Source organism: Siphateles boraxobius, unplaced genomic scaffold (assembly GCF_051911475.1).
Source record: "Siphateles boraxobius isolate OS27281-9 unplaced genomic scaffold, OSU_SipBor_1 47, whole genome shotgun sequence".
NCBI classification, from domain to species: domain Eukaryota; kingdom Metazoa; phylum Chordata; class Actinopteri; order Cypriniformes; family Leuciscidae; genus Siphateles; species Siphateles boraxobius.
The window spans coordinates 587,572-599,231 of record NW_027509108.1 but is presented as its reverse complement, the minus strand read 5'-3'; the positions used below and the strand labels follow the sequence as shown (position 1 = coordinate 599,231).

The 11,660-nt window shown below is 36.6% G+C and overlaps 1 protein-coding gene across 1 annotated transcript in view; it reads right to left on the bottom strand.

Moving 5' to 3' along the window:
• Window positions 1-521: 521 nt before the first annotated feature.
• Window positions 522-11,660, bottom strand: part of LOC143710483 (adhesion G protein-coupled receptor E2-like) — a 47,366-nt gene continuing 36,227 nt past the window's right edge. The window contains exons 10-18 of the mRNA XM_077201429.1: window positions 8,846-8,962; window positions 8,518-8,696; window positions 8,260-8,421; window positions 5,760-5,975; window positions 5,450-5,682; window positions 3,590-3,656; window positions 3,412-3,503; window positions 3,143-3,305; window positions 522-876 (exon numbers count right to left, since the gene is read on the bottom strand). Of these exons, the coding sequence (XP_077057544.1) occupies window positions 820-876; window positions 3,143-3,305; window positions 3,412-3,503; window positions 3,590-3,656; window positions 5,450-5,682; window positions 5,760-5,975; window positions 8,260-8,421; window positions 8,518-8,696; window positions 8,846-8,962 (1,286 nt within the window). The 3' untranslated portion in view covers window positions 522-819. The remainder of the gene's footprint in view (window positions 877-3,142; window positions 3,306-3,411; window positions 3,504-3,589; window positions 3,657-5,449; window positions 5,683-5,759; window positions 5,976-8,259; window positions 8,422-8,517; window positions 8,697-8,845; window positions 8,963-11,660) is intronic.

The following is an 11,660-nucleotide window of genomic DNA, read 5'->3' as shown; positions in this document are numbered from 1 at the left end:
TGAGGAGTGTGTGTGTGTGCAGGTGATTGAGGAGTGTGTGTGTGTGTGTGCAGGTGATGAGCAGGAATGATACTGTGTAGTGCTGAGGGTGACTGAGCGGGTCACTGTGGCGATAATTTTGTTAATTATGATATTTTGTAACAAAAATGCATTAGAATAATACAGGAAAATATGAATGTGACCCGAACAAAGCAAAAATCTTTCAAGTGTTTTAATACAAAAATTCAAGCCAATTGACGAAACAAATGAGCAGCTAATGTCTCATTCAAAGTAAATCTAATTATTTTTATAGCTTAGTTTTTAAATGTATATCACTATACGCATAAATCATCTTGCCCTCCTCTTGAAAATTCATTTGACACATTTAATATGTCTACATTTTAATATTTAATGTAGTGTACTGTAAAATTGGTCCTTTCTGACCTCCAGAAACAAAAACATAATTTTGCAAGATTAACAAATCTATAACTTTACAACTCTGAATGTAAATTCCTTTATTTCCCTTCACCATGCACAACAGTTTAGTTGTTTTTTTTCCCAACATTTACTTTAAAATATTTCAGCTTGATTATTCTGAGGAATCTGTAAAAATATGCTCTTCACCCTCCACCAAGTAACTCGTGTGTTTACAAAAGACTAAAAATGTAAGAGCTTTACATAAATAACATTAACAGCTATAAAATTAGACACTAGTTTAACATGTTTTTCTATCATTCAAGTTGAGATAATGACATTTAACGTTCCAAAAACATTGACTGTTATATAAAATATCCATATCATAATGGCAGTTTTTATTTCCTGATCGTGATGCTGTAGTCCTCAGTGTTGTTTGACACAGTAAAGACATCTGAAGAACTTCCTGTACTGCTGTCTGACCTGGACAAGAATGAGACGAGAGGAACTGAGTGGTTTCATCACATCCATTTAACTTCTGAAACTCATGAACCACAATGAAAAGTCTTTATGATAAACACGTACGAAAACATGTTTAAAGAGACTAGATTTGGATTTTTCACAGGCAATAATTTTCTTACATACTGTCTCTGGAAAAAGTTAAATGGTTTTTCTATGGAGTGTGATGATAAAATGGCTAAACTAATTAAGATTTGAAACATTGATTTTGGCTTGAGAAAGCCGGGCCTAAAGTTTAAAGTAGTTTAAAAACTCGGAGTCTGAGAGGAATAAAGGCCCGTTCACACCAAGAACGATAACTATGAAGATAACTATACCAATAACTATATTCTCATCCACACCAATAAACGATAACAGTGTTTTTATTGTAACCACGTGGTTTTAAAGTAGTGAAACTGGATGACCTGCTGCTGCTTTACGTTACACATAAACATCAAAAGAAAAACGGGCGCTTTTGGGTACACGATATCCTTAAAAGACGAGAGGAGTTGGGAAAATCCGTCACTTTGATTAGAGAGTTTTTTTCATACTTTTGAATGATTCAATATCAGTTTGTTGCATTTGCACGTCTTTTACCAGCAGATATCCTCAGCATGTTTCGAGCGGATCTGAACAGTATATATATATATATATATATATATATATATATATATATATACACATACTGTATATATATATATATATATATATACTGTATATATATATATATATATATATATATATATATATATACGCCTTTTTCACTACAACTTCAAAGGAAGCAATACAATGTTGTCGAAACTAGCGCTGGATACCTGAAGTAATTTTGACACACTATTTGCTAGCCTACATAATGATCTCATCATTTATTTCAAGGGTACGACCGATTGCTTTCCACATATCCATTTTTTAACGTATCCTTGAAAAGAGGGTTTGACTTGTCAAACAGTTTTGGATTTTTCTGTACCTCGGCGATTAACTTCTCCACAATGTCGTCTGCATTTAAAATGTACAAACTCTTTAAATTCGAGTGGATTCTGATTGGCTGTCAGTGTTTTATCGTTTGACAGCTGCAAAAAAAATCATTCTGAAAGTAATCCCAATGATATAGTTCCTCATATCTTTATCGGTATAGTTGTGGTGTGAACTGCTATTTTTTAATGTGGAGAATGATCGTTATCTTTATAGTTATCGTCCTTGGAGTGAACGGGCCTTAATGCTATGCATAAAGACAGACACATCAAAGACATTCTGTATTTGTATATTAGAATTTTTGACAGTTGGAGTTTGAATAGTTTTGGATCATTTGAACATTCCGTCACAGGAAGGAAATGGAAGAATAGTAACATATTAAACAACTTCCTCTGACATTTCTCTTTAAAAGTCATGTGCCCAATTCGCCTACTTATACCATGCCCTCAAAGTATGTACTGTTTTTGAGAAGAAAAATACGTACTTTTGAGTGTGTAGCAGAATAGTATGCAAGCTTTGGGACATAGCCTACTACTCCATCATAATTGCGTCTTTAACGGACGCTCTGTCACTTAGTTACATGTGACCAGTCGCTGTTTAAACTGCCCTGTCAATCATCTTGTAGCAGTTAAAATCCTCCACATTCAATTAAATTTAATTTCCTACCGTTTCGGAGAGAAATGTAGTCGCATGTCAATCTGCCAGTCATGGGTCTTTTACTTGGAGACTCTCCTTATGTTTGGATAATGATTCATTTAAAAGTTATTGACCAAACGCATTGTTATAAAAGTTCACAATGTTGTTTTAAATGTATAATGTGGATAACATTTAATAAATATCTTTTCATCAGGTTAGATAGGTTACTGATTTAAAAACACTCAAGCCCCATTTTCTGAACCGCACTGCTTAACCATCAGACTGGAACATCCATCATGTTTGTAGTTTTTTGAACACTGTTTTTATCGGTGTTTGTAGTTCTAATCGAATCCTCGTCCATAGCGCAATGTGTTGTGGGTAATATTAGCCGTTGTGCACGGATATGCACTTCGGATTCTAAACGGAAAAAGTAGACCATCCGGGTATCTTTGGAATACTCTTTTCAATATAATACAATTTTGAGACACACTAATTTCGAATACTATTTAGGATGGATAGTATGCGAATTGGGACGCAGCAATGGATTGCCAAAACAAGAACAGGACCTGCATGAAAACAACTGCAATATTCTTTCATATTCAGTTTTGAATGGAATATGGTGGTACATTGAGTGATGTCTGACCTCATCATTGAGGACACAATAGACCAGGAAGATGAAGGTTCCCTGCTGGGAGTTCAAGATCAGGAAGAGGATCTCCAGCTCCTTCCTGCCACTAGTGAAGAAACCCAGAATCCAGGAGCAACCAAGATTCACAAACTGAGCCAGTGTTTTAAACGCCAAAACCCTGCAGAGAAACAGAGGGAGTTATTGTCTTTATTGATGATATATATATATATTTTTCTTCTTTTTTCTTTCTTTCTATGGAGTATTCAAATCATAATGTTTGTTACTTGGTTTGTTTCATCTGTGAAACTTCAGCATTCAGATTTTTGAGAGTTGAGTTCAGATTGATGATGATGTTGATGAAGAGAATCATGTTTAACTGAGAAGTAGAAAAATAATAATTAATCACCTTGTTTTCCCTTTAATATAAATTTAAAAATCATGAGAAATAAGAAATGTGCTTACTGCTAGTATGACACAAACAGGACCCAGAAAACTCCAGATAAAACCTTTATCCTTTTTAATCCAGCAACTGTTTAGAGGAAACATAATATGATAACTCAATGAATTTGTCAAAAATACTATAACTGGTGTTGCCTGCTGAAATATTGCTGATTTTATTCTTGTGGGTACCTTTGTAAAACATAAATGGCGAAATGTTTTTTTTACAGTGCATATTATCAGAGGTGTAAAGTCCAGGTTCAGAAAGTAAAAGTCCTCCTCAGTATTTTGTTCCAATCACCTGGATTTGCTAATCAGCAGTTTTTCAGCCAGGAGACAGAACTAATTAGTGAGATCAGCTGACTGAGTTCCTGGGTGGAATAAACATATGGCAGGACTTTTACTTTCTGACCCCTGGACTTTCCACCTCTGCATATTATATTAGAGTTTTCCTGCATTTTTGAAATACAGAAAATTTCGCCATTACAGTTGTTAACAGGAGTACATTTTTCATGCGTATAAACAGAGTCCATGCATACAGATGTAGAAGCAAACAATGTCTTCCTTTATTTTGTTCAATGAATAAAACCAAACCTCAAAAATAAGTATCAAACTCAATCCGCGTGTATCATTCGTTCAGTCGTTTTTTGATTTAATATTGAAAGTAGAAAAATGAGAAAAGAGTTCCTTTTTCATTTTGCCCTCCCACTAAGCATTCAATAATTAATCCGCTGCAAGCTGTTAAACCCTTTACCCTCATCCATGGTTCCCTACATTAGTTTACAATATAATCCACACAACGAGTGAATGAAATCTTAAAGGGACTGAGACACTGAGTGTCATTAATGGTAAACACCTGCTGTTAAAAAGAAAGTACCGAAGGAAAGAGAAACAACAACTAGAACTTACTTACAGCCACATCCTAAGATGAAATCAACTGAAGCTAAAAAAAGGCATTACCAGCTTCACTTATTACTAATAAGATTAACTATTTATTTCATACATCTACAAAAGTTCTTTTACTAAGATATTTTATTGAAAATGTTTCATTTGAAGGTACCATTATGGTGATCAGTGTTTGCTTTAGTTTGGCTCTTGACGTAACATTAACTTTATGTTTATGTTACAGTGGGGTTAAGAAAAATACGTCTCAAAGAAAGCTAAAATCAAAGGTGATCAAGTGATGTTGGTGATTTTTTGTGGTGTGTGTCTAAATTGAACAAATATTCAAAACGTTTTGTGCTCGGTTTTTCTAAACTCATTCAAATGATCTGATTGTTGCAACACTGTTGGATCTCATGCTGCTCCATCACAGGCCTGCTAATCAATAATGTGAGATTAATAACACATCACACACATAAAAAGAGATTCAATTCTGGAAAAGATTAAAGAAATCCCACTGAATGACCATTATATCATCAGTAAGCAGACATAATCACTGGATCTCATTTATTTTGTTATTTTTCACCACAACAAATGTGCCTTTTAAACACAGAGTTACAGCAATCAGAGAAAACTAATGTTCAAATTTAAGGGCCAAACTAAAACTAAAACACTATCACCATAATGGTGACTTCAAACGAACCATTATCAATAAAAACCTCTTAATTCTCAATAACAACTTCTGTAGACATATGACAGAAATAAATTCAAACTGCTAGTAATAAGTGAAGCTGGTAATGAAATGAAATGAGGCATTTTTATAGTGCTTTACTATGTACTACTGTATACCCAAAGCGATTTACAGTCATATCAGGGGCTCTCTCCTCAAACACCACCAGTGTGCATCATCCACTAGGCTGTGGCTGGTATTCTGTTGTAGTTGTTTCCCAAAGCTGCTCTATTTCCTTCTAATCTAATTAACTTAGAAAAACAATAACTTACTGTTCGCTGCCGTATCCTTCAGGAAGCAGGCCGACAGACACGGCCACCACAACCAGAGCAACCGTATATCCAATCACACACAGGAATCCACTGCTAAGCACCTCCCTCTTTTTAGAGCTGATCTGTGATAGGTTCTTCACACAGATGAAGAGCAGCACAGCTTCAATGAACATCCACACAAAGCCGGAGAGAAAGAGGAAGTGCAGCACACCTGATATCACGGCACACAACACCTGGAGATCATGAGAGACGGTTATGATGATTCTCAGTGAGACTGTGCTGAGCTGTAGGGCTCCATCATCATTCTCACCTGTTGAGGGCGTATGAGGCTCAGGTACTGTTGTGTGAGCAGGAACAGAAGGTGAGCCAACAGAAGACTGATGCAGATGTTGATTCGAGCCACATTATTCACTCCAGGACTCCACTGACAAAGGGCAAAGGTCAACAGGGCCAAACTGAAGAACACCAGCCCCACGATCACACACACCAAATTCAACAGGTCCAGCTGCTCCAACAGTGAGTCGCTCTGAGAAAACATGTCAGAGTACATGAGTGACAAATCTGTGCTGTTCTTCAATAGTCACTACACAGAAAAATCCCCAGTGTTAAATTAACATTTCTCAGTGTTTAGAGTGTTATAATTATATTGTGTGATAATTGCGCATTATTGAAGACTCCTGATGTTAACGAGCAGAATCACTGAAGGAAATTTGTTTTTAAAAATCAAGTCGCCATTGTGGTTTTCAGTGTTTTCTTTAGTTGGACTCTTGACCCTTACTTTTTTAACTTTAAAGTTTGTTTGGCTGTTGTAACTGAGTTATAACTGTTGGATGAACAAAGAATAAAAATGATCAGTGTGTTAGGTCAAACAATTATGTCAAAACACAACCAACATCATCAGAACTCATTGAGAGCATAATTTCTGAGTTAAGTTTACTTTAATAATTATAGCAGCACCTCTGAACATTATTTATTTAACCCTCATTATTTATTCACGCAGCAATGCATGATGGGAGCCATGAATGAGTTTTGATTGGTGGCACCCAGAATTCACTGCAACATTTTTTATAATTGTCACCATTATTGAGATTCACAGGATGATTCTTGATGTCTGTGTGTCTTGTAGAAGGACAAGTTGTAAATAACACCATCATACCTAGTAAGTCTTCAGCCAGTTCTTTTCCGCGAATTGGTTCTTTCGGACAGTTCCTTTCAATGAACCCGTTCAAAAAAACGTTTCACCAGCTCTTTTACGTCATCTCGTAATGACGTCAATTCTATCATCCCGGCGGTTAAAATACATTTAAATTAAGGCATTTGTAATCATAACTTCAGTTAAATAATAGTACTCATCATCATAATCATCTTGTATAAGTTTCTTACTTTTACGTTTTGCAAACGAACCCTGTAGCCTACAGTCGATGTGCAAACGCGGATGTTTTACATGTCTTAAAGATATAAAGTGCATAAATGGTCTTCATCATTTTATCTGTTATTAAATAAACTTACATTTCGCCGAATTCGGCCCCTCATTAAAGTCCTCGGTTCACTCGTGCTACGTGTACTCATGTATCAGCACATCATCAGTTGGGCGAAAGAAAGTTCTGTTTAGAGACGGTGCTATCACGCATGCGCAGTATCTCCAGCTCATCGGTTCGCCGTATCGAATGTGTCCGAAAGAAACAGTTCTCGGTTCTGCACTGGTGATTCAAGAACTGCAACAACCAGTTCTTGACTCGAGAACCGTAGCATAGGCCTGTGTGTGCTGAGCTGAGAGCTGCTGAAACCTGAATATACAGTCGACAAAACAAAAAAATCGATCCATGTCTCCAGTATGTTTAATACGTTATGTTTTAAAGCATTATAAACATTTACTAAGCAGTGCACCATTAAAACCTTGGCAAGAGTTTACATCAAAGATTTATATCAACTTAGAAATTAAATGAATTAAATGAGCTGTTCCTGAAAATATTATTTTAGTATAATAATAAATGTTTAGTTTGACAGTTTTACAATCCATTCATTGTGTTTCCAAACTTTAAAATAATACTTTAATAATAAAGTAATTATGTGATCAATATGTTTCCAACACGTTTTATTTTGTTACACTTAGCCTACTGTTGTTCAACTAAATACCTACATTTCGTCCCTCAGAAAAAATTGCACGCATGCTCAGCTCATCAACTCATCAGTTCTCATTATGTCGAACGTGTCCGAAAGAAACAGTTCTCGGTTCTGTACTGGTGATCTGAGAACCGCTGTACCCGTGCGTTCGGTAGTACGCGCATGCGCAGTATCAGCTGCTCGAGCTCATCACTTCTCTCAGCACCAAAATGTCTCAGTTCAGTAAACTGTTGGAGTTACTGGAGTAAAATATACTGCTGGGATATTGGTTTATTTCGAGTCCGAGGGACTGTCAGGCATGTCTGAAAGTGAGTAACTTTAGTAACTTGTGGATCAGCGCTGACGCAAGACGTGAACTGTTTCAAACGACTCAAATCGATTTAGTGTACTGGTTCGACCGGTTCAAAAGAACGATTTGTTCACGAAATAGCCATCACCAATCAGACCACCTTTTTCCAACTAAAACAAACACTGGTCACTATAATGGTGACTTTAAAATGATGTTTTTTCTCCTTCAGTGATTCTGCTTATTAACATCGTGTCTTCAATAATGCTCAATCATTATTCAATTAATTATCTCATTGACTTTAACACTGCTTCAGTGTAACTTATAACACTCTGAGTGTGGACACTGAGCAGTGTTAAGTTAACACTGGGAATTTTTCTGTGTATAAATGTTCTCGTACTTCTGATGGGCGGCTGGTTTGCATGATGAGAGCGAATGTGGACAGATGAACACAGGAACACACAGTGTAGCTGCTGTTGGTCTTTAAAACAGAACAACCATCTACAATCCACTCGCTGATATTCCAGTACACACAGGACAGAGAACCACTGGGGTCAAACTCCTGCAAAAAGAAGAAAATATTACAACACTGAATATTAGATGTTTTCAGATGTTCATCAGTTCTCAGGTTGGACAAAAACATATTTCCGTCTCTCACTCTGATGTGTTTGAAGGTGAAATTGACTGGTTTGGTGAGTTTAGTGTTGGTGGTTTTGGGAAGAGTAGCTGAGATCACAGTGGACATCATGGTTTTAATCGTGTCATTTGATGTGTTGAAGAAGTCTGGCTTCAGTAGATTCTCCATTGTGTTATAACTCATGAAAGCCACAGCTGATCCTGTGTGACAGAAGCAGAAGATTACATGCAAAACTACAACAATAACAACATACAAACAATAAAAAAAACAAAAAACAAATATGGCTTAGTGGAAATGGTATGATATCTCTTTCTAATATTTTTTAATCCTACAGAAACATTTCACATACTGTTATTGTTGTTATTGCTGATCCCTATGAGATCAATGTCCACAGAAGAATTTGTCGTGTCGAGTCGAGGGATTTTATCTAAAGTGACCTGTGGTCCAACCATGAAGACTTCAACCTCTGATAAAAACAACAGTTATGTAATATATTAATTTATTAAAAAAAAACATTTTTTTGAAGGTCCCATTCCATTCAATTTTCACAAAATACAAACAAATAAAGTGTTGTGTTTTCATTTCTGTTGTAGTTTGAATTCTTCAGGTTTACTTTCATTTAATCTGCAAAGTGAATACATGTAAATGTAAGCGCTATTAACTGCGAGGTCATCTGGAGGTCAAAGGTTAGATCTTACAGTAGTACACTGTATACTCAAGTGCTTCAGATCCCAGCTGGTTTTGCTTTCAAATCCAAATGTCCAAAAATGTTCATGTTTTTTCAGGATGAGTGTTTTTCAAGACACAACCCAGTCAACACGTGAGATCATGTGATGATCACAATGACATCACACCATTCTCATAAGATGATGCTCACAGTGTCAGTAATATATGAGCTCATTGTGAATTCAAAAAGTTGAGCAGGGATGAGAGATGGTGGTTCAAATATCGGTCACTGGGGGACATTCTACTTCCTGTTTCTCAACACTATCACAGTGATGTAACAGTATGAGTGCACACACAGATAACAGATATTTCTTATAACTGTGCGTTCACACCGCCGCCGGCGACAGCGTCAAAGTGGCCGGAAGTCATTCATTTTCAATGATAGCCGGCAGCAAGCTCTGGCGAGGGCGGCGTGGTGCGTCTTGGATGGTGAGAGCGGCGAGGAGAGTTGAACTCAGGTCAACTTTATGGTAATGAGCCATGACGCGGTCAGCGGCAACGAATCGGAATGTAGAAGTGCTCCGTTTGAGAGGATTCCAGAGAACGCAGTCCTGTTGGTTCCGACCACATTAGTTCCCAAGCAAAATAGAGGAGAGGTTGACCATTTGAATTTGATAAGAAGGCGCGCAACATTATTTATAGGCAAGATTTCCGCGCTAATACACTTTTTTTTTCTGCGGGAATGTAAATTAGAATAGGACTTAACCAGGAACACAAAAGCCACACCACACACATGGCTTTTAATTGGTTCATTTCGTTAGCAAACATGTCACTATGGTTGTTAAGTTCTTTCCAGCGATCAATTTTCTGCAAAAATAACTAGAGTTGGGGTACTCGGACTCGGACTCGAGTCCAATTTTGAATGAACTCGGACTTGTCACGCACTCGGATGAATTTGTACTCGGACTTGACACGGACTCGGACATTTTAGACTCGGAAAAATGTCCGAGTCCAGTCGAGTCCGGGCACGAGAGGACACAATATTATTCAAAAACGAAACCAAACTACTTGTGTTGTTTCCGCGTTGAGAATTAGCCAATCACAGACATGTATATTAAGCGCATGAACACAGTGGCAAATCAGAGGCATTTTAGAGTCAACATGCGGAGAATTCGCTTAAAATGTATGTTCAGAATCAGCACAAGCTTTATCCTTTCGCAAATCCCCTCATAAACAAAGTCATGACGCGATATAAATGAGAGATTCACTTTGCAGTGTGGACACTTCAGTGTTTATGACGAGAGTTTTAGGGAGAGTGCAGAACGCGGTAAGTGATGGCTTAAAGGGAGCGCTATCGACAATCTAAATAATAGTTTTGTTTTTCGTGCTTCTAGAGGACCAGTGGTTACGGTCACACTGTAAATTATAAAGAGTGATAAATGCATTTAAATGTGGGAGTGAATCCGCTAAATTTTAGTCCTGTGAGTCTTGAAATTGTGATGACTGACATAGTAACCATAGCAACATGAGAAAGTGATAACCATAGCAACATTTTGGTGTCTAATAATTTAATGATTTTTGTTACATTTACACTTTAGTCATAAGTTTACATACACCTTTCAAAATCTCCAAAATGGAATTTTTATTTATTTATTAATAAGTAGGATCATAAAAACATTGTTTCCATTTAGTACTGCACTGAAAAAGCTTTTTCACATAACAGATGTTTAATAGCCTAGTCCACAAGACAAAATACAAACACAAAATACAAAACAAATTACTTGATTGTAAATATCATTACCTGACACACAATATTACAATCAAGTAATTTATCTTGTATTTTGTGTTTGTATCCACAACTGTTTTTTTGTAATGGTTATGGTTGTAATGGTTGTTCATGAGGAAAAATCCTCCAGCTCCTGCACATTCTTTGCTTTTCCAGCATCTTCTGCATATTTGACTCCTTACTAGCAGTGACTATGATTGTGAGATCCATTTTTTCGCACTGGTGACAACTGAGGGACTCATACACAACTATTACAATCCCTGCAAACACTTAGTGATGCTCAAGAAGTCCAGTAAGGATGAAACTGGATGTAAATTGTTCTTATTTTGTTGAAAACTTATATTAATTTAGTCCTGCCCTTCAGAGGCTAAAAAAGATATTAGCATGTAAAACAAAATAAGAAAACTTTAAACATCACCATTTGCTCAAAAGTTTAGCCCTGGCTCTTAATGCATCGTGTTGCATTCTTGAGCATTACCTTGCAGATTCTGAAAGATGTACAATAGGTAAACGTATGACTTTGACTATACATTGCAATCATTTTGTAAGGTTTAAAATATTAATTTAAGAGCTCAGTGTTGAGACCTTTCGCCGGAATTTGATTGACAGGCGATCTGACCAATCATAATGCAGATACCGCCATTTTTGTCGGACAAACAAACCAAATCAGTTAGTAGATTAAAGTCAGTGGACTTGAACTTGAAAAATGGTG